Raw genomic sequence first — 27639 nt, forward strand, 5'->3', positions numbered from 1 at the left:
TCCTCCGGCCTCGAGCAGTGAAGTCGGCGGCCGCGATGACGCGCTTCCGGGAGCTGTTGGCCTGGTGACGGCGGTTCGTTGCAGAGAAGCCGTGAGCGGCCGAGAAAGTTGACCGGAGCCGCCGCCGCCTTGTGAGTAAGAGAGCGGCCCCCGAGTGAGCGAGAGGAACCTGTCGCATTCCCGCCGGCGGCAGTGGGTCCGACTCTCGGCCTCCGGAGTTTTTTTTTGGAGAGTTGAGCAGAGGGAGCCGAGCACTTGTTGCGCCTCTCGCCCGCCCGCTGTTTGCACCCGTCATGGGGAGTGTTTGTGCAAATCACTCGCTTCAGCCTTGGCTTCCTGCATTGTCGGCATATCCCCAAAAACGGGTGTTTGCTGGCACTGGCCAACTGAAACCCGTGCATCGGTAGCTGTTCTTGCTTCCGCCTGCCCTCGCTAATGGCTTTTGCTTTTTTTTTTCAAACTAACTGTTGTAAAGTGTTCATTTCTTAATGTGTTTTGATTGTCAGCCTATTCCTGAGATAATCTCGTTCATTACATCGGAAAACAACACATCTAGTTTACTGTCACTGCAGGTTTATGTTACAGAAGGATGGACAGACTGGCCCGGAAGCTTACTTAACTCCTGAAAACTCTTACCCATTCACTAGCGAGACACCTTTTCATTTGTAACTCACATTCAATAGCTCTCTGGTGTTGTAATATGATTCCAAGGACTGTATTTCAGAAGTTCTGTGAGTTTCTTTTTAAACTACAGAGATTAAATTAAATTTAAATGGTGCATAACATATGGGGACAAAACCTCTGGTTTGTTTTGCTGTGAATGTAGTGATGTATGGAGCCGAGTCAGCTACGTGGGATATGCTGCTACGTGGGATATGCTGCTACATCACATGGCGCTTTCGTGTTCAGTTACTTTTCTACCACTCAGCTTTTCTCCTTGTTGTGGTGTGAACTGTAAATTTGTACTACCTAAAATGATTGAATAGTAACTCATCAAAATGCAACCATTAGTACAGGACTGAAGGACTAAAGCAGCACCATCATTGGTCCTTTCACTCGATACTAATATAGAACTACTGCTCCTGTTTATCCTCATACTAGAACATGGACTGGTTCGCCTGAATGACCTGTGTTTAATGTTGCAATTTCTATGTAAAGGCTGTGACCCCCCCCCACATTTTACACAAAGGTAGCCATAAAGATTAGACATATTGGCCCAGTAAATTCGGGCCGGAGACTTCCCGCGGGTGCAAGCCTCTGACCTGCACTTACCTAGTGCGCCGGCCGTTGTGCTGTGGGCCCGCATGGAATTCCGATCCTGGACCTCCTCCAACTGCCGGCGCGCCGTGCTTGCGTATCCCAGGGGCGCAGTTAGTTCGAAGCGTCCCCTGGGATCACGTGGGCCATGGAGAGCCAATGGTAGCAGGGAATCTGTATTCATAGATTTGACAGGAAGAGCTGTCAAATCTATGAATACAATTCAGCCCCAAAACATAACTAAAATGTCAATTTTTAAAAAAAATCACATTTTTAAAATAACTATAAATTACATAAAATAACTTTTAAACAATTTAAATTAAAAAAAAAAAAAAAAATTAATTACAGAACGGGGCTAAAAAATAAACTTACACTTCTTTAAAGTATTTAAAAATAATAAACCTGTGGAAAAAATGTTTTAATTTTACTTAATTCACCACTTGCCTTGTTAAAAGCAGGCCTTGCAACTGCTTTTTAGAAGCGTAACTGCTGGAGACTTACCCTCCCGGAGAAAGTTGCAAAAAAAACCGGAAGTTCCAGGCGTACGCGCTGCCTCTCCGGCGCATGCGTTCGACCTGTGAACCCCTTCCTTTAAGGGAACAGAAGTTCTGGTTTCCCGCACATGCGCAGTGCATGCACGAAACCGGCACTTTTGTTAGCCTACGCATGAGTACCCAGCGCGTACTCGCCCGTGGGGACCCGAAGTTCTGGCCCCTTGTTACTAGGTGCTAACTGGTTTCTTGCTCCTAAATTGGATATGTTCCATATCTGTATTGTATTTTATTCCCCCTCAATTTTCTCTCATTTCCTGAAGGTGCTAACTCATGGCATGAAATAATTCTGGAGAAAGAAAGGCCTTTGGGCCATTTGATTTCCTTCTGGAATACCAATCCTGCTATCTTCCCATTACAGCATCTAGTGTTTCTTAAATGAGTTAGGTGTCACGGCCTCAATGACCAGAAGCCTTTTCAACTTTAATTGTACTCTGTGTACGGTGGTACCTCCTGATGTGTGTCCTAAATTTGCTGTTCATTACCTTGAATCTGTGTTTTCATGGGTAACTACTCTGGCATATCTGAAGGCATTGTTCTGGGTTTATTTTATCCTTTCATACTTAACCTCTGAGGTTCCCCCTGAGACATCTGTTTTTGAGGTTGAAGAGCCCACTTATCTAATATTTCCTCATAGCTTGTGAGGAAGTTGTCAGGATTAAAATCTGCCCTTTTCAGCACCATCTTCACAGTCTCTCAGGCAGTTAGAACTGCACACTATACTTGAGGTGCAGCCTGACCAGAGCATTACACGGCTTTATCTGGGACAGTCTACGGGTACTGGCTGTTATCTGACATCTCATCTGTGACCTTTTATAATGTGTATTCATGAACAGTGAGTATTTGCTGGCCATTTGACTGAAGGGCATTGCGGCCAGACCGGATCCTATCCTTGCCCAATGCCTACGTCTACAACAACAACTTGCATTTAGATAGCACCTTGAACGTAGTAAAATGTCCCAAGGTGCTTCACAAAACAAAAATTGACATGGAGCCAAAGAAAGTGACTAAAGGCTTGGTCAAAAGAGGTAGGTTTCAAGGAGTGTCTTAAAGGAAGAGAGAGGCGAGAGGTATAGAGAGGGAATTCCAGAGCTTAGGGTAGAGATGACTGAAGACACGGCCTCCAACGGTGGGGTGAAGGAAGTTGGGGATGCACAAGAGGCCAGTGTTGGAGGAACACAGAGTTCTCGGAAGGATATACGGTTAGAGGCGGATACAGAGATAGGTTGGGGCGAGGCCATGGAGGGATTTAAACACGAGGATGAGAATTTTTAAATCGATGTGTTGGTGGACCGGGAGCCAATATAGGTCAGCGAGCACAGGGGTGATGAATGAATGGGACTTGGTGCAAGTTATGATACGGGCAGCAGAGTTTTGGGTGGCGCGTTGAAGATGGGAGGCTGGCCAAGAGAGCATTGGGATAGTCTATTCTGGAGTTAACAAAAGCATGGATGAGGCTTACAGCAGTAGATGGGCTGAGGCAGGGATGGAGATGGGTGATGTTAAGAAGGTGGAAGTAGGTGATGGAGAGGATATGGGGCCGCTAGCTCAGCTCAGGGTCAAATAGGATGCCGACGCTGCAAACAGTCATGTTCAGTCTGAGACAGTGGACAGGGAATCGAGTTTGTGGTGAGGGGCCGAAGACAGTGGCATCGATCTTCCTAATATTTAATTGGGGAGCTCCAAAGGCAACTGGTGGTGGTGGGGGTGGGGGGAGCAGTACGAGAAGCCATTGCAGGAGATTCTCTGGCTATGACTGGATAGGTAAGAGTGGAACCAAGTGAGGGCAGTCCCATTCACCTGAACAACAGGGAAGAGACGATGGAGGAGTATGGTGTTGTCAATTGTCAAAGGCTCCAGATAGGTTGCGAAGGCATCGTGCACCATGGTCACAGTCACACAGGATGTCATTTGTGACTGATTAGGGCTGTTTCACTGTTTTGGTAGGGTCGGAAACCTGATTGGAGAGTTTCAAATGTGGAGTTGTGGGAAGGATGGGCATAAATTTGGGAAGTGACGATGCGTTCAGGAACTTTGTTGAGGAAAGAGAGGTTGGAGATGGGGTGGCAGTTATGTTGTTTGAGGAGGAGGTGGTAATGACAGGGGGACAGTACCTGAGAACAGGGAACAGTTTACAATATCTGCTAGCATGGGGGCCAGGAAGGGAAGTTGGGTGGTCAGCAGTTTAGTGGGGATAGGGTCAAGAGAGCAGAAGGTAGATCTCGTGGACAAGGTAGGCCTTACACTAAACATCCGTAAGACAAAGGTCCTCTACCAACCTGCCCCCGCCACACACTACTGCTCCCCGATTATCAAAATCCATGACGAGGCCTTGGACAACGTGGACCACTTTCCATATCTCGGGAGCCTACTGTCAACAAGGGCAGACGTCGACACCGCCTTCAGTGTGCCAGTACAGCCTTTGGTTGCCTGAGGAAGAGAGTATTTGAAGACCAAGACCTCAGACCCAGCACCAAGCTCATGGTCTATAGAGCAGTAGTGATACCTGCCCTCCTGTATGCTTCAGAGACACGGACCATGTACAGCAGGCACCTCAAAGCACTGGAGAGGTACCACCAACGCTGCCTCCGCAAGATCCTGCAAATTAATTGGCCGGATAGGCGCACCAACGTCAGTGTTCTCGCTTAGGCCAACATCCCCAGCATCGAAGCTTTGACCATGCTCGATCAGCTCCGATGGACGGGTCACATCGTCCGCATGCCCGATACGAGACTCCCAAAGCAAGCATGTACTCAGAGCTCTAGGTGGACACCCTCAGCCTCCTTGGAAAAAGTGCAACATCCCCACCGACACCTGGGAATCTCTAGCCCAAGACTGCAGAAGTGCAGGAGAAGCATCCGGGAAGACGCCGAACACCTCACGTCTTTTCGCCGGGAGCAAGCGGAAGCCAAGTGCGAACAGCGGAAGGAGCGCACGTCAACCCAAGAACCCCACCCACCCGCCTCTTCAACCACCATCTGCCCCACCTGTGACAGAGACTGTAGGTCCCACATTGGACTCATCAGTCACCTGCGAACTCATTTCTAGTGTGGAAGCAAGTCATCCTCGGTTCCGAGGGACTGCCTAAGAGAAGAAGGGGATAGGGTCAAGAGGGCAGAAGGTAGATCTCGTGGACAAAGTGAGCTCGGAAAGAGTATGAGGAAAGATGGGAGAGAAACTAGAGAAAAGATGTGAATTCAGGGCTAGGGCGGGAGAGAACCTTGGCTTGTACATAAGGGGAGGGAGGGATGTGGCAGAGGCAGCTGAATGGATTCGTTGTTAGCGGTGAGCATGGAGTGGGCAGGGGAGAGTGGTTTAAGGACACGGTTGGTAGTGGAGAAAGAAGCCAGGGGTTATCTTTGCATTCCAGGATGATCCTAGAGTAGTGAGCAGTTTTGACAGAGGTGAGCAGGGCCTGATGGTGTTTGATGTGGTCCAGCCAGATCTAGTGATGAATGGTTAAACTATTTGTTTTCTACATGCGTTCAAATCTTCAGCCCTTGGACTTGAGGGGGTGAATGGGGGCCGTACCAAGGGTAACGACCAGGGTGGGAGAGAGTAAGAGTTTTACTGGGGACAAGTGCATCAAAGGTGGAGGTGAGTGTGTGATTGAGCAGTTCGGTAGCTGCAGAATTACATAGTGAATGGAGGGCCAAATGCTAGACAATTAAGAGTTTAAAAGTGCAGTTGTAAGTGACTTGGGGGAGAATTATTTCCAGTGTAGAAGGGGTTGAGAGTGATGAGAGATACAAGGAAGTGATCAGAGATGGCCTTGTCTGATACACATGTACTTTACAGTAGCGGTCACAAGAGTGATCAGGAGTGGGAATTCATTCTGATTCCTTTTCCTCCTTTTCACCACCTGAGGAGTGGTGAAACCAATTTTAGTGATTGGACAAGTTGGAACAAAAATAAAATTTTACGCTCTTTTTTTCCAAACAATTGTGTGTAACAACCAATTTTCGATATCGCGTTTCATTCTTCCTGTTTACAGTGCAGAGTGTGTTGGCAGCAGGAGGAGTTCAAGATTAGAATGGTTTCAGTAGCCTTGTGGATGCTTGTTACCGTTAAGGTGGCTACTTCAAATTTAAAGGTATTATTATTGCAAAATGTAACAAAGGCCACGTTCAAATTAAAAAATTTCTATTTAGCTGGATGGTGGCAATTTACTGGTATTTTTAGTTACTTCGTTTCTTGTTTTCATGAGAAACATTTTTACAGCAGGGATTATAATTTACACAACGGAAAATAAAATGTACATTTTTTAAAAAGGGGATTAGTGGGACAATTGGTTAGCACTGTGTCTTTTTACATCTGGGACTTGAGTTCAAATCCATTCCCACCATTGGTGCTCGGTGCAGTTTGTGATTCAGATGCTATAACTGGGAGGCAGCTTTTAGTTTGATTGGGAAAGTAATATGTAAGATTGATTTTCAGATAGGTCTAGATAGTTTTTACTTGGAAGGGTCTAAGGCTCAAAACAGGTTCACCCTCCTGCTGTGTGAATAGTGTTTAGAGAGTTCATTTTTATTCTTTTTCTCCCCAGAATATGATTGGTTTAATTTGGCATTACCTGTACAGCTCTTTTCTGAGGTCTTGGATGAAGTGGATTTTACGGAAGATCACCGGAAAATGTGAACTACAGCGTATTTGTGCTAATACCGTTCAAGGGGCAGAGCAAACCATGAAAATAGGTGAGCGTTGTCGCAAGCTAGTTCCTTAACTTATGAGTAGGGCAAAACCATCCACTGATGCAGTTGGTGCACTTTCTTGTTGTAATATGGTATCCGTATGTTCCAGGCTTACTATTTGCATCCAGGGACTCCTTAACAATTGGTACTCCTGTGACTTGTGTGAGCCATTTAACATAGTTAGAGATCAAATGTACAAAAGATCAAGATGTATCAGTTTCCCATACTTTTCAATCTATGGAGTGGAAGTAGAGCAGGTGTCAGTTTTATTGTGTTGAATCAGTTTTGAGACATTTTAAATTTGATGTATGACTTCGGTTATGCCACATTATTTATGAAGCACTGAATATAGAAAATATTTTGGCTTGAGTTATTGATTCTAGAGGTTTCATTCTCTAACACTGTCCGTCTCGCAACGAAGCTGTGTGTAAATAATTGTATGTTATTTACCATCTGCTGTAGTTAGACCATAGAATAATTTATAAAATCTGACGAATATATTTGTTTTATACACAATTTAACAACTTTATAGTTTGTAGGCTAAATATATCCCTTGCAGGTCCCTTGCAGTCAGAATCAGGGGAATTTATAATGGGGAACAAAGAAATGGCAGACCAATTAAATACATATTTTGGTTCTGTCTTCACAAAGGAGGACACAAATAACCTCCGTATTTGTAGGGAAATTGACGGGATTGAAGGCCGATAAATCCCCAGGGCCTGATAATCTACATCCTAGGGTACTTAAGGAAGTGGCCCTAGAAATAGTAGATGCATTGCTAATCATCTTCCAACATTCGATGGAATCTGGAACAGTACCCATTGGATTGGAGGGTAGTTAATGTTACCCCACTATTCAAAAAAGGTGGTAGAGAGAAAACAGGGAATTACAGACCGGTAAGCCTGACATCGGTAGTGGGGAAAATGCTAGAGTCCATTATAAAAGATGTAATAGCAGAGCACTTGGAAAACAGTGACAGGATCGGACAAAGTCAACATGGATTTACAAAAGGTAAATCGTGCTTGACTAATCTACTAGAATTTTTTGAGGATGTAACTGGTAAAATAGATAAGGGAGAACCAGTGGTTGTGGTGTATTTGGACTTTCAAAAGGCTTTCGATAAGGTCCCGCATAAGAGATTAGCGTGTAAAGTTAAGGCACATGGGATTGGGAGCAAGGTATTGACTTGGATAGTGAACTGGTTGGCAGACAGAAAGCAAAGAGTTGGAATAAATGGGTCTTTTTCCGAGTGGCAGGTACTGACTAGTGGGGTACCGCAGGGATCGGTCCTTGGACCCCAGCTATTCACAATATATATTAATGATCTAGACAAGGGAACAAGATGTAATATCTCCAAGTTTGCAGATGACACAAAGCTGGGTGGGCGTGTGTGCTGTGAGGAGGATGCCGAGAAACTCCAGGATGATTTGGGCAGAAGCATGGCAGATGCAATATAACGTGGATAAATGCGAGGTTATCCACTTTGGTGTCAAACAGGAAGGCAGATTATTATCTGAATGGCAATAGATTGGGAGAAGGGGAAGTGCAACGAGACCTGGGTGTCCTTGTGCACCAGTCGCTGAAGGTAAGCATACAGGTGCAGCAGGCGGTTAAGAAGGCAAATGGCATGTTGGCCTTCATAGCGAGAGGGTTTGAGTACAAGAACAAGGATGTCTTGCTGCAGTTGTACAGGGCCTTGGTGAGACTGCACCTTGAGTATTGTGTGCAGTTTTGGTCGCCTTATCTGAGGAAGGATGTTCTTGCCATGGAGGGAGTTTAGCGAAGATTCACCAGGCTGATACCTGGGATGGCAGGAATGACGTATGAGGAGAGATTGGGTCGATTGGGCTTATACTCGCTGGAGTTTAGAAGAATGAGAGGGGATCTCATTGAAACTTATAAAATTCTGACAAGACTGGACAGACTAGATGCAGGAAGGATGTTCCCGATGGTCGGAGAGTCCAGAACCAGGGGTCACAGTCTAAGGATAAGGGGTAAGCCATTTAGAACAGAAATGAGGAATTTCTTCACCCAGAGAGTAGTGAACCTGTGGAATTCTCTACCACAGAAGGCAGTAGAGGCCAATTCATTAAATATATTCAAGAAGGAGTTGGATATATTTCTTAAGGCTAAAGGAATCAAGGGATATGGGGAGAAAGCCGGGACAGGGTACTGAATTTGGATGATCAGCCATGATCTCATTGAATGGCGGAGCAGGCGCAAGGGGCCGAATGGCCTACTCCTGCACCTATCTTCTGTGTTTCTATATATTAATTTTGAGAAAAAAATAGAAACCTAGAAAATCAGTTAGATTGAAATGCAGGTCCATATAGGTCGCCTTCATGTTGTCCTATAGCTGTGTACGATAAAATATTTCTCCAAGATCATTGTCCAATTTTACCTGCTAAACTACAACCTTGTTCGATAAGCTGTTCTGAAAATTGCTAATCCTCTCGATAAAGTAATGCATCCCATCTGAATCTACCTCTTAATTCATACTTGTCCCTTCGTTTTTCTGTCTTGTGCCAATACAAATAGTCTGACTGACCCTCTACATTCCCAAACCTTATTTATTTCAAAACCTCAATCAGTCTTCTCCTTTCTCGTGTGAAGAGTCCTAGTTCTTTGAATCTCCCCTCGTATGTTTATTCTCTAGCCCCCTTCTCATCTTAGTGAGCTTTCTCTGTACCTTTTCCAACTGTGGATTCCAGTACTGCGCACTCTATTCCAGGTTGGGTATGACTAATACTGTATATAGTGGCAGGATTACTTTCATTGATCTATATTCCATTTCTCTCTTTATGCAACTGAACATCCCATTAACTTTTTTTGACCGCAGCCACACATTAGTTTATAATTTGCTAATTGCTCCACAACCTTGTTATTGATAATTGTGGAATTGTTTCTGGTGAGACTGGTTCATAGTTATCCAGATCCCCCCTGGATCCCTTTTCAAATAATGCATGGGACTATATTTGTAGCTATTCATGCTAAAAGCAAGAACACAAACTTCAAATGAAAAGTACTTTAATCTTTTGAAACAATTAGAATAATTGTCTGCCTCTGCAAGTTTTGGTATCTGTCTTATTATGCTTGTTTTGCTATTTGGTCAAATTCATATTTGATTTAAACATATTTCCTGAAAGTGTTTTTTAAACTATTGAACTATATCAAAAAATATTTAACCAAAATACTAAATTTATCTTTTTATTTTAAATAGAATATTCTTTGGAATCCTCCAGAATTGAAGTAAGTGAGGTTAATTTTGTGTGTTTGTGTCATTATCTGTTTGTTAAAACAGGTCCTGTATTGCTCTTGATTACTGATGTAGAATTAACCTACCTCAAATAGAACTGGGCCTCACATCAAAGTCCCTGACCTGGATGATGAAATCATGAGAACATTGCTTTCTCTTTATGGTTACCTGATACATTCCAAGTATTTTTCTGTATTGCAGGTCTCACCCACCCCCCCCCCCCCATCTTTTATTGGTTTTATTTCAAAAGCTAAACTTTAAAGTTTGTCTTCACACTGAAATGTGTAGCTCCCATACCAATTAAAACACTGCTGGTTTTGAAACATGATCAGAGTATTTCAACTGGTATGGGAGCTACACATTCCAGTGTGAAGACAAATGTACTTCATTAAATAAATGCACTGAAAGACCTGCTTAACTGGAATCTTGGGGAGACCAATCCACAAGTTGCTCAGCTAGCATGCAGAAGGAAGAAAGATGAAACCCAGTGACTAGAATGCAATAAAGCTCGAGGTAATCCAGACCACTAAAATACACAGACAGATGCTATTCCAAGCACAGAAATCCCAATCATGGCATTAGCAGGAGGGCAGGGGTAAGGAGAAGAGCATGGGAGCAACGTTCCTGTTAAGCTGCGAGACCGCACAGCGCTCTGGAGGTCCTGCGCAGGCCGCGCACCGGTATTTACATGGACGAAACCGCGCATGCGTGAACATTTGAATGGGCTGTGCAGCCAGTTAAAGGGACCGCCCACGAAAAAAAAAATCAGAGGGAACATTGGCGGGGGGTACTTTTTTATCTCCTGAGTGTAATAGTGAAGTTAATGACTTCAATACATCATACAGATAACATTTAGGAAAATAAATTAATCCCTCTAAAGTATATGTAATCATAATCCCTTAGTTTAGCAATCTAGGCCCTGGGGTTGGAGTAGTCCTGTCAATAGGCCAGTACGTTTATTAATTAATCTTAGCTTTAAGCAAATAAGGTAAGGTGAAGGAGGGAGCCAAATTTTTGAGTGAATTTGAGTGAACTTACTGGTACTTTGGCCCTCTGAGGAATATTTTTCTGCTGGGGTTTACCATTCCCATTTTTTGGGAGAAACAAATAATTGAATAAGAAAGCAGATACAGTAACATTTTTGATTTCGCACTGCACTGAGCGCATAATATTCTCGCCTTGTAAAAGTTTTTTTATGTCCGTTTCCCAAAGGCATTCGCAATTTATAATAACTTCATGCTGAATAATGTTTGTCTTAATTAATTGTTTCTCATTTAGGTTTTAAAGACATCAGTGACCGTCAGTGAGGAGAATGTGGAGAACCGAGTTCGTGACATAATGGAGATCAAAAAGGTTTCCGTCCAGAAAGATCCAAAGTAGGTTTGTGTTGATATTCTTAAGTCAGTATGAAATCTTGTGCTCAAAATTCATTTACTGCCCATTTAACCTCTTCAGTGCTTCCTGTTTGCTAATCATGCTGATCCATGTATCATTTTTAAATATCCTTCAGTGCCTGAACCAAGTGAGAATTCTTCATACTGCAGATGCTGGAAACCTGAAATATAAACAGAAAATGCTGGAAATATTCTGCAGGTCAGGTGGCATCTGTGGAGAGAGAAACAGAGTTAACGTTTCAGGTCGGTGACCTTTCGAGAAAAACGTTAACTCTGTTTCTCTCTCCACAGATGCTGCCTGACCTGCAGAGTATTTTCAGCATTTTCTGTGAACATTCTTCACAGGTGACCCTAGACAGCATCTGTATGCACATTTTCAGCAGTAGTTGCTGGCTGGGAATCCTGCCCGACTTAGTTTTTCTCATTTGCTCAGGACACTGAGCCCCACTGTAGTGCCCTCACTAAAGATTGACTAACTTAACACACAGCAGGGATCGAACATTGTAGCTCAGCAACACAGCATATGCTGCATTTACTCCCAAAGCTTTATTGCTCTCCTTTTTCCAGCAGTTTCTTACTGCCACCTCCTCCGTTTTCAAAAGCATTGATTCTTTGAGGTACGGTTCCATGGACGCTGACCACCCTCTGTTACTTATCCAAGTGGCTGTTCTTTATGTGAACCTAGATGGTGACTTGTCAATAGGTCATTTGATTGTGAGAGCATTGCAGACTAATCCGATCTGGTGCTCACCTGACATCCTAACACTGCACACTTTGCAGCACATTTCACTGGATAACAATGAGAAATGTGGCCAACACAAGCACCGAGGCCAATGGTAGTGCTCCTACCATTACCCCAACGAGTTCAGTTAACTTGGTATACACCAACAATTGAACCATTAATATTCTTAAGCTGTATGGCTGAACTGCTTAATGGTTTAATTATATGAGCCATGGAGAGAACCAATTCAACTAAATGTAATGTGCAGAGTGCTTTTAGTGATATCTAATCGCCATGTTAATGCAGATCATGCAGTAATCCAATGGATTTTCAAAGCTTTGTCACCTGTTTTAATTATAAGAGTGACAGGGCTGTTGACGGTCATTTCAATCACACCTGAGGAAGCAGAGATTATGATTGTGTTAAATGTTTATATGTAGGCCAACACAAGACCTGCAAAGCTGCTATTTTAACTCGAAACCTGAATCAGAATAAAGTAAATTTATGCTCCCATTATGCAGTAGAACCCCATTTCAGTGAATCCTGGCATACCTAAGCCAGAAATAACAACACCTGACATTCTCAAAACATGTCTGCTTACCTGAGTCATGATGCTTTCTGAAGAGTTTCACCATCACTTTAAGTTTAGCAGCACTTAACGTTGGCATGTTTTAAAGTGTCATTGCTCTGCCAGTGTCTGCTCATTTAACCATGAAGGAAGTTAACAGTTGGTGTGGTAACCAGCTATTGTTGTGGTTAACGTGCTCCAGTCTGCTCAACCACACTTTTAATTTAGACTCTAATTTTAAACAACCCAGATGAACACAGTGGAGTGCATGGTTATTGTACCACCTCATAACTTTCTTCTTTGTCAGGTGGGTGGAGAACAAAAGAGCACCAGTACTTTGGGGATCATCTCCAGCTTATAGTATTTGATGGAAAAAAAGTGCAGGCGTATGGTGTCATAGAACATTAGAATGCAAGTATACATTAGCAGTGCTGAGTTGCCAACCTAGCCACAGCTTTGGCAGGAGGCTCAAGGACTTCTCCACATAGAGATAGAATTGGAGGGTGAGTCATTAGGAAATTATAAGCCTGTTAGTCTTAACATCTGTTGTGGGGAAGTTACTAGAATCTGTTATTAGGGACAGAGTGACTAAATATTTGGACACCCAACATGGATTTGTAAAGGGTAAATCATGTTTAACGAAACTAGTTGAATTTTTTGAAGAGGTAAAGTGGTAAGAAAGAAAGAAAGACTTGCATTTATATAGCGCCTTTCACGACCACCAGATGTCTCAAAGTGCTTTTCAGTCAATGAAGTATTTTTGAAATGGAGTCACTGTTGTTACGTGGGAAACGCGGCAGCTAATTTGCGCTCAGCAAGCTCCCACAAACAGCAATATGATAATGACCAGATGATCTGTTTTTGAATTGTTGGTTGAGGGATAAATATTGGCCAGGACACCGGGGATAACTCCCCTGCCCTTCTTTGAAATAGTGTCATGGGATCTTTTACGTCCACCTGAGAGGGCAGACAGGACCTCGGTTAACGTCTCATCCGAAAGACGGCACCTCCGACAGTGCAGCACTCCCTCAGTACTGCACTGGAGTGTCAGCCTAGCTTTATGTGCTCAAGTCCTTGGAGTGGGACTTGAACCCACAACCTTCTGACTCAGAGGTGAGTGTGCTACCCACTGTGCCGCAGCTGGTAGATAAGGGAGTGTCTATAGATGTTATTTATATGGACTTCCAGAAGCCATTCCACACAAGAGACTCTTAACAAAATTGAGAGTACATGGAATAGGAGGTAATCTATTGACATGAGTAGGAAATTGGTTGAGGTAGGAGACAGAGTAGCGATAATGGGTATGTACTCAATTTGGCAGGATGTGACTAGTGGTGTCTCTCAGGAATCTGTAATGGGGCCTCAGCTTTTTTGCTATATTTATAAATGACTTGGTATGAAGGAATAGAGAGTCATACAGTATATCCAAGTTTGCTGACGGCACTAAGTTAGGTGACACAGTAAATAGTGTGGATTGGAGCAGAAAGTTGCAACAAGACATTGACACAGTAGATTAAATGAGTGGGCAAAACTGTAGAGATGGAGTTTAATGTGGGGAAGTGTGAAGTCATCCACTTTGGACCTAAGAAATGTAGATCAGAGTATTTTGTAAATGGCAAGAATCTAGGAACTGTGGAGGAGCAGGGAGATTTAGAGGTCCAAGTACAGAAATCACTAAAAGCTAGTGGACAGGTTAAAAAAATAATTAAAAGGCGAATAGAATGTTGGCTTTTATCTCAAGGGGGGGGGGGGGGGCTGGAATACAATTGGGTGGAAATTATGTTAGTTATATAAAGCTCGGGTTAGACCCCTGTCTGTCTTCAGTCTGGGCACCGCACCTCAGGAAGGATATACTGGCCTTGGAGGGGGTGCAGCGCAGATTCACCAGAATGATGCTGGGGCTAAAAGAGTTAAATTATAAGGACAGGTTGCATAGACTAGGCTTGTATTCCCTTGAGTATAGAGGCTTAAGGGGTGACCTAATTGAGGTTTTTAAGATGATTAAAGGATTTGATCGGGTCGATGGAGAGAAACTATTTCCTCTGGTGGGAGAGTCCAGAACAAGGGGGCACAACCTTAAAATCAGAGCTAGTCAGTTCAGGGGGGGATGTCAGAAAGCACTTCGTCACACAAAGTCTAGCGGAAATCTGGAACTCATGCCACCAAAAAGCTAGGTCAATTGAAAATTTCAAAATTGAGATTAATAGATTTTTGTTAGGCTGGGTAAATGGAGTTAAGATACAGATCAGCTGTAATCTAATTGAATGATGGAAGAGGCTCGAGGGCCTGAATGACCTCCTGCTGTTCCTATGTCACTTTCAGCTACTCTTGTAAGAAGCTTGAAACATAAGAACAGAACTAGACCATTCAGTCCCTCAAGCCTGTTCCACCATTGTACCTGGCGATAACGGAGACCTGGCTCAAAAAAGGGCAGGATTGGGTTTTAAATATTCCTGAATATAAGGTGTTCAGGAAAGATGGGGAAGGAAAGAAAGGAGGTGGGATGGCAGAATTGGTTAAGGAGAATGTTTGTGTTGGAGAGAGGATGTCCTGGAGGGGTCATGGACAGAATCTATTTGCTTAGAGTTCAGAAACAATAGAGGTGCCATTACACTACTAGGTGTATTCTATAGGCCACCAACTAGTGGGAAAGATAGAGGAGCAAATTTTCAGGGAAATTACAGAGAGGAACACGAACTATAGAGTAGTGATAATAGGAGACTTCGGTTATCCTAATATCGCATGGGATAGTAATAGTGTAAAGGGCAGAGAGGGGGAAGAATTTCTGAAGTGTGATCAGGAGAACTTTCTTGATCAGTACGTTTCTGGCCCAATGAGGAACGAGGCATTGCTGGATCTGTGGAATGAGGTGGATCCATTGGAGCAAATGTCAGTAAGGGAACATTTGGGAAACAGTGATCATAGTATCATAAGGTTTAGATTAGCTATGGAAAAAGACTGAGCAATCTCGAGTAAAAATAATTAATTGGAGAAAGGAAAATTTCATTGGGTTGAGAATGGAATCAAAGATTGGCAGGCAAAACTGTAATTGATTAATTAATTAATTTTAAAGCAATTAATCGCCTTTAAAGAAGAGATGGTTTGGCTACAGTTGAGGTACATTCCCACGAGGGGGAAAGGTAGGGCAACTAAAGCAAGAGATCCGTGGATGGCGAAAGAGATAGAGAGCAAGATGAAGCAGAAAAAGAGCATGTATAACAGATGTCAGGTTGAGAATACAAGTGAAAATCAGGCTGAATATAGAAAGTTCAGAGGGAAAGTGAAAAAGAAAATAAGAGGGGCAAAGAGAAAGTATGAATAGATTGGCAGCTAACATAAAAGGGAATTCAAAAGTCTTCTATAGGCGTATAAATAGTAAATGGGTAGTAAGAGGAGGGGTGGGGCCGATTAGGGACCAAAAAGGAGACCTATGCATGGAGGCAGAGGGCATGGCTGAGGTACTAAATGAGTACTTTGCATCTGTTTTCATCGAGGAAGAAGATGCTGCCAAAATCATAGTGAAAAAGGAGGCAGTGGAGATACTGAATGAGATAAAAATTGATAAAGAGGAGGTACGAAAGGCTGTCTGTATTTAAAGTTGATAAGTCACCAGGACCAGATGGGATGCATCTTGGGATGCTGAGGGAAGTTGAGGAGGAAATTGCGGAGGTACTGGCCATAATCTTCCAATCCTCCTTGGATACGGAGGTGGTGCCAGAGGACTGGAAAATTGCAACTGTTACACCCTTGTTCAAAAAAGGGTGCAAGGATAAACTCAGCAACTACAGGCCAGTCAGTTTAACCTCAGTAGTGGGGAAGCTTTTAGGAACGATAGTCAGGGACAAAATTAACAATCACTTGGACAAGTGCGGATTAATTAAGGAAAGCCAGCACAGATTTGTTGAAGGCAAATCGTGTGTAACTAACTTGATCGAGTTTTTTGATGAGGTAACAGAGAGGGTTGATGAGGGCAATGCTGTTGATATGGTGTATATGGACTTCCAGAAGGCATTTGATAAAGTGCCACATAATAGGCTTGCCAGCAAAGTTGAAGCCCATGAAATAAAAGGGACACTGGCTGCATGGATACAAAATTGGCTAAGTGACAGGAAACCGAGTAGTGGTGAACAGTTGTTTTTCAGACTAGAGGAAAGTATACAGTTGTGTTCCCCAGGGGTCGGTACTAGGACCACTGCTTTTCTTGATATATATTAATGACTTGGGTGTACAGGACACAATTTCAAAATTTGCAAATGACACAAAACTTGGAAGTATAGTGGATAGTGATAGACTTCAAGAAGTCATAGACAGGCTGGGTGAAATGGGCAGACACTTGACAGATGAAGTTTAACGCAGAAAAGTGTGAAGTGATGCATTTTGGTAGGAAGAACGAGGAGAGGTAGTATAAACTAAAGTACAATCCTGAAGGGGGTGCATGAACAGAGACACCTGGGGGTATATGTGCACAAGTCGTTAAAGGTTACAGGGCAGGCTGAGAAAGCAATTAAAAAAGCATACGGCATCCTGGGCTTCATAAATCGAGGCATAAAGTACAAAAGCAAGGAAGTTATAATGAACCTTTATACAGGAAAAGTTCTGATATCTGGGACCGGCGTGATACCGATCTATCAAAAGTTCCAGAGTGGTGAGCGGATTATCTACCCAGGCTGTTTTTAACTAAGAAAAATTTAAAAATCAAGAAATGTGCAATATACAGTAATTGGGTACTCACCTACAGAATGTTGTGTTAAATGGATGGTGAAAGATGCTTGATTAAGTACAGTACTGCCAGTTGATGGCAATCCATAACTTAACAGTAAAACAAAACTTATAAACGACTGTGCGGTGCACTAAATCGACTACTGTACAGTATAAAGTACTGTATGGTGGTTGACTGTACACTTATTCCAAGCCAACTGGTTCATCAGGATCATGCACTTCAACAGATTGTTCAGGCACTTCCACTGCTCCAACTCTTTTTTGGAAGCTTTCTTAAACATGTCCCGGATGTCTGCTTGCTTAGTGGACTCTTGCTGCCTTTGTAGAAAGGTAGACTGCAGAATATGGAGCTGCATAACTTCTTGGGCAGAATAGCAAGAACGGCTTTCAGCAAATTTCATGAATGAAGCAAGATCTGCAGCTTTAGCCCAAGAAATCTTGTTCACTTCAGAAATCTCATCGTCTTCATTTTCCATCACACTTTCCTTTTCTTTCTTTGGATTCAAAACAGTCTCCATTATTTCATCATCACTTAGCAAATGCACAACAGCAACTTCTCTATCTGCATCAACCCACTGCTCAATATCACTTTCACTGAGGCGATGTAGAGGGTTTGCTGGGCCTACATCTTTCACCATGTCAGCCATTTCCATTACTGCAGTCTTCCGCAGACGAAGATTGAACCCATGAAATTCCTCCTCTGCAGAAGAACCTTCAGCAAACATTACAGAAGGCCACAATTTGGACCAGGCTTGTCTCAAAGTGTGACCTTTCACCAATTTCCAGGAACATGCAACATTAAAGATGGCATCTTTAAGATTGTATTCCTTCTGAAATGCCTGAACACCTGTATTGTCATCTTGGCTTATCAGTCTACGTAGGATGTCTTTCTTGTAATGACACTTGAGATTTTGGATAACGCCCTGGTTCATGGGTTGTATGAGAGAAGTTACATTTGGTGGCAAATAAATGGTGAAAATATTTCCAGAAACCAACTCTGATTCATGCGGATGGGCTCTACAATTATCCAGCAATAAAATGCATTTGCTATCTTCAGGTTTCCTTATTCTACGGAAATGTTCCCTCACAGATGGAGCAAAAGTATGATGGAACCAATTTGAAAAGATTTCCTTATCCATCCAAGCATTTGCTTGAGCTTTGCACTCAACAGGTAAGTGCCTCACATTTTTAAATGCACGGGGATTTTTATACTTCCCAATGATGAGACGTTTAACCCGGTGTGATCCAGCAGCGTTCGCACATGTTAGCACGGTTACACGATCTTTATTTTTCTTGTAACCTGAAGCATTAGCCTCACTAGTCCCAGCAAGTGTTGATTCTGGCAAAAATCTCCAAAATAAGCCAGTTTCATCGGCATTGTATAGCTGTGCTGGCGACAAATCATGTTGCTGCACAATCCGATTGAAATAATCGCAGTATTCTTCTGCGGCGTCGTGATCAGCTGATTTCTTCTCCCCGCAAACATCGAGTCGTCATATCCCATGCCGTGCCTTGAAGCACGATAGCCATCCATCAGAGAAAGCACACTTGTCAGTGAGCTCCATCTTTGCGTAAAAATCCTTCGCTTTTTCGATTAGCATGGGTCTGGAAATCGGAACACCCTCTGAATGCTTCAGAGCGAACCACTCATAAAGCACGGTATCCAGCTCTTCAAGCTTAGGCTTACAAAGCGTGCGCCGTTTCTCTACACTCTTAGATGTCTCCGAGCTTGCATAAAACTTGAGCAGCTTATCCTTCTGTGCTTTGATGTACATTGTTGACGAACCGATTTTGAATTCTTTCATAATGTGCATATGCTTCGCTCCTATTTCTAGTCGTTTGCATAAATCAATTTTCTGTTTTAAAGTTAACACCACTCTCTTCCTTTTGGTTGGATCAACTTTTGGGATATCCATAATGCAGTCCAATGAGTTGCAGCAGCGTTGGAGACACAGTACTGTACTGGAACCCCAAAAAATGGCAGATCAGAAGAGGCTACCGGCAGCATGGGAGAGCGAGACTCCTGATGCAGGGTTTCTGAGGTGTTCCGACTTCCGCTGGTGCCAAGAGGCCGAGTAGTGGCAGTTTGTAGAACTACCCCCACTGACTAACTCGGCAACCGTTGGAGACTCGGACTCGGAACCGGCAACATTACTGTTTTCGGGGGGTGAATTTTGCCGGTAGAGCGAGGTTTCCGGACATACAACCTCTGGTTAAACCAAAGTTTCCTGTAAAACACTGGTTCAGCCTCAACTGGAGTATTGTGTCCAATTCTGAGTACTGCACTTTAGGAAGGATGTAAAGGCCTTCGAGAGGGTGCAGAAAAGATTTACGAGAATGATTCCAGGGATGAGGGACTTCAGTTACGTGGATAGACTGGAGAAGCTGCGGTTGTTCTCCTTAGAGCAGAGAAGGTTGAGAGGAGATTTGATAGAGGTGCTCAAAATCATGAGGGGCCTGGACAGAGCAGATAGAGAGAAACTGTTCCCATTGGCGAAAGGGTCGAGAACCAGAGGACACAGATTTAAGGTGAGTGGTAAAAGAACCAAAGGCGACATGAGGAAAAACTTTTTTACGCAGCAAGTGGTTAGGATCTGGAATGCACTGCCTGAAAGTGTGGTGGAAGCAGACTCAATCATGGCTTTCAAAAGGGAATTGAGTAAGTACCTGAAGGAAAACATTTTGCAGGGCTACGGGGAAAGGGCAGGGGAGTGAGACGAGCTGAAGTGCTCTTGCAGAGAGATGGCACGGACTCGATGGGCCGAATGGCCGCCTCCTGTGCTGTAACCATTCTATGATTAGATCATGGTTGATCTGTATCTTAACTTCATTTACTCACCCTTGATATCCATTGATGCTCTTACCTAACAAAAATCTGTCGATCTCAGCAAGATTGTCTCCCTATCCTCTAAATTCTGTCATAGTTATTAAAACAAGGAGATCAAAAAGAGTAAATAAGAAAATTAAATCTAATTCAGTTTGTAGCAAAATATTTTGACCTTGAGTTAAAGTATATTATAATATAGCAAATAACACTTCGTGTTTTTGACACACTGCACTGCAGCAACCAATAAAATCCACGTTGTAATCATTTTACATTATAAAAAGATCAATGCAACTGATTCTCTTTTAAATCCAGTTGCGCAATTAGTTGGATCGCTGGGATAAGAGGTCTTGTCAAATTTTTTGTCTTAAAATACTCCTGTACAGTGCCTTGTGACATTTTACTACGTTAAAGGCGCTATATAAATACAAGTTGTTTGTTGTAAAATGGAATTTAAAAAAGGCCGACAAGTTCCTTTATTGATGTACTTTTTTTCTTAGGTTCAAGTTAAGTTTACAGATTTGCTTGCTTCAAATCTCCGGCTTTAAAAAACTCTTTGTTGATGTAGAAAACCTACGGAAGCAGCCATTTGACTCTTCAAACAAGCAACATGAAGATATGCTAATAAAGGTATGTTTTTCTTACTTATTTTCAGTCTCACTATTTACCCAGGCAACCTTGTCTTGCAAGACTGCAATATTTAGGGATTTCTTTTGAGAAGATAAAGGATATGTCACTCATAATAAGTTACCTACTTCTCTCCTGTTTTTGCTGAAAGAAAAGAACTTGCATTTTGCTTGCTGAGATTGACTTTTTATGTGCAAGGGCTATATTGTGCACTGCCCCAAAAATTATTCCAATGGGTGCAAATAAAGGGTGGTATCATTTCCCAGGTTTTTGCTAGGAATGCGCTGATGAGCACCCCTTTGAAATGAGGTTTAAAGAGAAGCATGGCTCAGTTATTTTGTGAGTGCGTTCTTAAAGGTGAATGCCATTTGTATCTTCAAGCTTTCTTTCCACTTGTGAACAAAAAAAAATCTTCCTCTTGGATGAAAAGTGGTAATTTTATTAAAAATTATCCAAAAATTCAGGAGTTGCACAAACTGGATAAAGCTTGGTTTGTCCTGGTGTGATTGAGCAGCCCAGGGTCAAATAAGTGTGACTCTCTGGTTATGGGTTGCGACAGAACAGTTCCAATCAGCCTTGAAACAAACTATTCTGTTTAAAGCCCTGCATTTTTCTTTGTTGCAATTTGCACTAAGGATTTGCTTTGTTGCAGTTTCCTAGTTCACTGATTTATCACATTTACTATTTATTTATTTCTTCCATGACTTTCAGCTGTGGAATTTGCTGATGCCTCATGTACAACTAGAGTCAAGAATCACCAAGCAATGGGGTGACATTGGTTTTCAAGGTGATGATCCTAAAACTGACTTCAGAGGCATGGGAATGCTGGGGTTATACAATCTAGTGTAAGTCCTCATATCTTTGTATAGTTATAGTATATAAGTAGCCCCAAACCTTTAAAACACACTGGTTAAGTAACCCTATACATCTTAAACATTCTGGCCTTTAAGTGATGTTCTAACTTTTAACTGGTTCAGACTTGTGTTCAGTTACACCTATTTAAAAAAAAAATTGGCCTGCTAAGTAAATCTTTGGACCTAGTGAACAGAAACTATTTGATACCAGTCTGTCCACTTCAGCAATAATCTGATCTCTGACTGTTGTGTTTGTTATGCCTTAGAATATGTTCGGTTTAAAGTCCTCAATCTTTCCTTTAATAATTAAACAATGATTATAGCCCCAATTTTAACCTTCTGCAACAAACGAGAACAGGGAGTACGGGTGTGGTTAAAATAGGGGCAGAGTGCAGACCTCCCTATTGGTACTGCACTCCCGCCACCCATTATTTTAACTCTCAGGTTTTGGGAGGTGTGCGAGACTTCCATCACAAGCATGCGAGGGCCTCAAATATTCAACAGCTGGGACCGATGGTGTCATTCAGACCCTAATGCTATTTCAAAACTGGGCCACGCAAGCTGCGCATAGTGCCGATCACACCCGGGAAAGCTGGCATCAGAAGGTTCCAGGGCCAGAAATAGTGTGCTCCTCTGGGCCGCACAATAAAATCTTGAGCCACCGCTGCCCACTGCCCCACCTCTGACAGCGAAGCCATCCCAACCTCTCCTCCTTCCCTGAGCATTTGCCTTGGGTGAGTGCTCTCGTGGGTTCCCGGCGGCTGTCTCCAGCTGTGCGAAATGCCGATCCCTCCTGCTGGCTTCCTCAGTCATGCCCGCTGTAATCAGGCAGGAGACTTCCTGGAAAATGGTAATGATACCTGGGGGTTAAAATGGCCCAGGCCTCTTGCTGGGGCAGCTGTGCAAGCTTGTTGCTCATCCCACCCCACTCCCCCAATGCCACACTCGTTTTCAGAGTTAAAATCAGGGCTTGTGTGTTTTAAAAAAAAAAAAAAACCAGAAGGTTTTTGCATGAATTGATGTGTTAATTTAGACTATATTAACATTTTAATCAATTTAATTTAGTGGCAAAAGACTTGATTAGCTGAGATTCCTTTTTTGGCAGGGGGGGGGTGGTGGGGTTCCCAGTGAAGCTCCTACTGAGCTGATGGAAATATCCTTTGATGGTAAGGTAGATGTTCTGTTTGAGAGATGTAAGTGGTATAATTCTTATTGTTAGAATTATTTAGCCTCCTGTATATTTATTTTTAAAAAGTCCTGGTACATTGATTGCCTTTGATACACCTGGGGAAACAAGATTTCACATGTGTTGTTCTGCTGTCAAAAATGAGCTACAGTTGATTTTTCCCTGTGCTAACTCTGGTGATGCACAGGGCACTTTGCTTCATAGAAGGAAGAAGAAAAGCCAAATTGTGTCAGATTTTGACACTGAATGGCATGTGTGATTTTTAACTTGCTATGATTAAAACCCTTTTAGGTTCTTTGGGAAACACTACACAGAAGCAGCTCGCCAGACTCTTTCACATTCAAATCACCCCAAAATAGGGTAAGTGAAAGACTCCATCTCACTCATTTTACAAAGAAAGGGTTAGCAAAAATATTTGGGCACTTAACTTGGGCATGGTGGCTCCTTTTGAGGCCTGTTTAAAATCTCACTTTCAAAATAAGTGAGGAAATTCAATCCAAATATTATCTGAAATGACAACTAGCAGCACTGATTTCTTACAATAGCCTTAACTGAGCTGTTGGCAGAGTTTGTGATTTTTCTACCATAAATATCTCACTATTCTAAAAGTACACATGACTTTACGAAATCATTCTTTTCAGTATCTTTTAAATGAAAGCCAGGTTGGGCACTTTTTTTTAAGAAGGAAAAGAATGAAATCTCACAATTACAACTTCCAGACTAGTCATTTGATGGCCATCAAATTTTGGGTGTGGATTCATGCTGTAAAAATATCACTGAATTTGTAAACTGGGTATGATGCAGTCACATTCAAGGTGTCTGGCAATGGTACTTCCATTTATTGTGATTGAATTGGTTAATTACATAGACAAAAACAACAGAATAATTCAACTGCTTTTACTAGACTTTGGAAAAATGGATCTTAAATTATTTTATCAGCCAATGAATATAACCAGAGCCGCTCAGGGTGAGTGGAGACCTGAAATAAGTTGCCAATGCATAGGAAATATGCTAATAAAACTAAGATTAAAAACCTCTTAATGGGTAGAAAATGGCCTTATTCAATTCTTACTTTGTACAGAAAGTAATTTGTATTATAGTTGCATATTGAATCTGCAATAAACTAAGTTTATTTAATAAATTAAAAATATTTTCCTTTTCTGAGCATCAGAATGTAGTCATGATATTTAAATTCGTTTGACAGCTAAAGCTATTTTATGATGTGTTCCCAATTCCAGATATTCCTATGCTATAGTTGGAATAAATCTCACTGAAATGGCTTATAGTATGCTGAAGAGTGGCTTGCTGAAGCCTCATTTCTACAACCTGGTTTCTGGAGTTCCTCAGTTACATCATTTCCATCAGTTTTATTGTAAGTGCTTTAAAATGTTTCTTTCCACAACTTCTCACCAGTGCAGAATATATTTTGTTTGCTGCAATGTTACTGTGACTATTTGCACAGATACCCATCTCTATAATCTCCAATTTGGTGTAAACTGTTCAAAATTAAAATATCCCGTGTTAATTTAATACAGCCACATGAAAATAGTTCATTTCTAGCAATAGTAATGTATCTGACTGTTGCAGCATATCCCAGTTTTAGATTGACTGTGTTTGCCAAATGGATCATGTTTTTGATACCTCACTACACACCTTAGTGGCAGATGAATAACTGAATATTTTTGTTTTCCAAAGGGACATTCTTGTAATTTGCACTTTCTGACCCCATATTATTATGTAATTTTGCATGATCTGACATTAGACATTGGATTTTCTTCATTACTAGTATGGTTAACTCACTCGAACCTTGATCTGGATCATTTTCATAAAATCACACAACTGAGATTGCTAACTTACTGCATAGGAAATTGCAGGGAGAAATCCATGGTGGGAACAGCAGTGAACTGCATAGGCTTAAATTAAACCATCTAATGTCAGCAAACCATGCGTTTTTCAAAAAGTGACCCACTCCATTTTTGACAATATTTGGGTGACTAAATAACTTTTGGGGGGGGGGGGAGAAAGAGAGCTCAAGTCTGCAAATTACACACTTTATTTTGATTTTCTTTATGAAATGCAGCATTTTAAGTGGCTATATTTCCAGATGTGATTAAAGATGCCTTTCTGTGACTGCTGTGTCTCACTCTGTACACTAATAAGTTGCTATGTTGTCAAAAATGTAGGTTAGCTTAACCAAATTTAGACAGTTTGTTAGACATAAAAGTTTATTTTTTCTCATTGTTCAGAATCTGCAATGATATTGCAATAACTGGTCTCCATGAAAGTTTAAAATATGTTCTATACTAAAGAACTTTGGGTAGGCAGATTCACTGATGAAGTACTTCCCTTCAGGACACCTGCCATTCTACAGTCCTTCACTACAGCTGAAGTGAGCATCTAGTATTTTTTTAAATTACAGCAGAAGCAACATAAGAGTATTGCAGATGAATCACTAACTTTAGCATTGCTATAAATGAAAGTTTTCGCTACTGCTGTTTAGCTATCTGCTGTTTTGACCATTGCTATTTATCTAATGGCTTTTTATTGCTTATTATAGAATGTGCAGTATTTGCATAAGCATTATTTGATAGTCGTTCATACATTCATAACTGAAATCGGTGGGTAGTTTTGTTTATATCTCTTAAATATAGGCGAAAGTGTTACTTGGAAATATTTAGGAATATACATTCTAATACCATTGCTACAACTATTTTGGAGATCATATTGGACCAGAGATTTTACTTAAATGTTGTATATATGGGTTGATTTTTATGCATTCCAAAAATGATACAAACCGTGTAGGGATTTGAAACACTGTTTGCTTCTGACACTTTCCAGTATGAAGCGCCTTTGGACATTTTACTATGTTAAAGGCACTATATAAATGCAAGTTGTTGCTGTTGTAATCTGGTGACAGGCTCAAAATTGAATTTTTCCTCTTCCCAGTGACTAAGTCGTGTGTATATTTTTTTAAGTCTACAAATGTTTTCTTAAACCATTCTTTGACTTAATCTGTCCTCTTGGATTTCAAATGCTGAGTGCAGATTCCACAGCTGGATATTTTAACCATAGCAACAGAGGATTGTACACCTAGGCAGGTTACTATAGGCATTCAGTTTGACATGCAAGTGAGTACAAGTGGATTTTTAAGTACTAGTAAATGGACAGGGTGGAAAAGAAGCATTATGTGAGGTAGCCAGTCTTTATGAATAATAGTTTCCATCTTGTTTTAGGTTACCTGATGTATGAGTTTGACCAGTTCTGGTTCAAGGAGGCACCATCCAGCATCATGGAATTCAACCACTACAGAGAGCAATTTCATGAAAGGATAAAAGAGATGTTACAAGATCCCAACACAGTGTTTACCCTGAACTTCAATAAATAGACAGTAAAATGCATGAAACCGATGAAGTAGCACTTGGGATTAATTGGAAGAAATGAGATTATGCAGTGGATCTGTGATCTTTCAGTGGATTTCTTGCTTGTAAATAGGAACCTATTAACATTATATGACTGACATTCAGGATGGGTCCATTTTCAATATAAATATACCATCACAATTGTTTCAGGTTGCCTTGTGTTTGATGGCATAAATGTGGATAATTTATTTAGAATATCCATAATGCAGATATTGAAATGGTACTTCGTTATTGAAGGAACCATTGAAATGTATTTAGATTTGATTTGAGATGTTCAGTTTTCCTTTTGGAGCGCAGCATGTGACATAACTTGAGAATTCATTCCTTTAAAAATGTTTCATTACAGTTTGTCTTTTTGTTATTGTTGATGCTAATACACACAGTTTCATAAACCCCTCTACAAAGTTTAAAGCAGAATTTGTTTTTGAATTGTCACTCAGTGACTTTTAATCTACTGCAGTGAAGTAGTGAATAGGGCTACTTGGAAGTAATTCCAATGCTGTAATCTCCCCAACTGTGAGAAAAAAGCGTGCGTGGTTTAGCTATACCTGTCATCTGAACTTTAAATTGCGATTACTGTTGTGGAAACTACTTCCATGAGTCTATTATTCATGCTAAAATACATCATGGAGTTGGAGGAAAATAGTTCTTGGTGGCATGGTAGACCTCACCAGGATGTTCCATGTATCTAACATCTTCGAAGGGTTAATGTCTGTGTGTGATGTAAAACTAAATTTTCCAGCAATAATCTGTTTTAATCTGACTACAGTAATGCCAAAAAAGTTCTAAAGTAGCAATTGATTTATTTATTTAATAGTCTGACTCTTGGACATGTTTTAAAAAAAAATCCTTGTAGTGTGTTATATAAATAGATTATTGATTGCAGATAAATTTATAGTGATTACATTACAAACTAATCTTTCCATAAGGACATCCTAGTCTGTCAATTACACGGAGTTTATGACCGAGTTCAAATTGTTGACAATCTTGCTTGTACAATTAAGCGGAGGGCCTCTTGAGGTATGCACCTTTCATATTTGAGTGCTTTTGACACGTGTGAAGTGTAAACTAGCTGGTACTACCAAGTGCATTGTAATGCCTCCCACCATCATCTTCCACAATGAAAAACAAAGTCTACCAAGAAAAAACATTGAAAATTATTTTTAAATAATGACTGATTATGGGAAAATTCTAATGAGTATTATTGTCAGTACAGTATTTGAAGAGGTGCAAGGAAAAATGTACACCATCTTGTGATTTTGAGCCTCATCACACTCAGGAAGGTAGCAGTAAGTGTTGTTTTTCCATGCACCATTCCTGCTTTGAGAATTCTTTTAGTGTATGATCGCCAGTGGAACGTTTTATATTTATTACTGGTGTGATTATTCTGGATAAAACATTTGTACCTGAACATTGTTGATGTTTGTTGGATGAAATGCTTCTTTCCAGAAAAAGATGCTATGATATTTGAAGTTTATATAGATTTCTACGGATGGCTTTCCATATAACGGATGGGGGGGTGGAGCTTTATTTTATGAACTTTTGCTCAAATAAATAGTTTAACTGCAACAA

At 41.4% G+C, this 27639-nt stretch overlaps 1 protein-coding gene across 4 annotated transcripts; it reads left to right on the forward strand.

Moving 5' to 3' along the window:
• On the forward strand, positions 1 to 27639 carry elmod2 (ELMO/CED-12 domain containing 2). Of its 4 annotated transcripts, XR_015081367.1 has the most exons (10): positions 5471 to 5901; positions 6355 to 6502; positions 9720 to 9748; positions 11034 to 11131; positions 20482 to 20611; positions 21320 to 21453; positions 22940 to 23008; positions 23887 to 24020; positions 24895 to 25037; positions 25882 to 25958. XR_015081367.1 is itself a non-coding variant. In XM_086008908.1 (9 exons), the coding sequence occupies exons 2-9, from the start codon at positions 6358 to 6360 to the stop codon at positions 26031 to 26033; spliced, it is 891 nt and encodes a 296-aa protein (XP_085865034.1). In that variant the 5' UTR covers positions 1 to 135; positions 6355 to 6357; the 3' UTR covers positions 26034 to 27639. The 4 variants fall into 4 exon arrangements, 3 of the variants coding, with proteins under 3 accessions (XP_085865034.1, XP_085865024.1, XP_085865016.1); XM_086008908.1 differs by lacking the exons at positions 5471 to 5901; positions 24895 to 25037 and adding an exon at positions 1 to 135 and having other exon boundaries at positions 25882 to 27639; XM_086008898.1 differs by lacking the exons at positions 5471 to 5901; positions 24895 to 25037 and adding an exon at positions 1 to 131 and having other exon boundaries at positions 25882 to 27639.

The sequence above is a fragment of the Somniosus microcephalus genome, chromosome 2 (assembly GCF_052327205.1).
Source record: "Somniosus microcephalus isolate GS21.2 chromosome 2, FLI_Smic_1.0, whole genome shotgun sequence".
Taxonomy (NCBI): domain Eukaryota; kingdom Metazoa; phylum Chordata; class Chondrichthyes; order Squaliformes; family Somniosidae; genus Somniosus; species Somniosus microcephalus.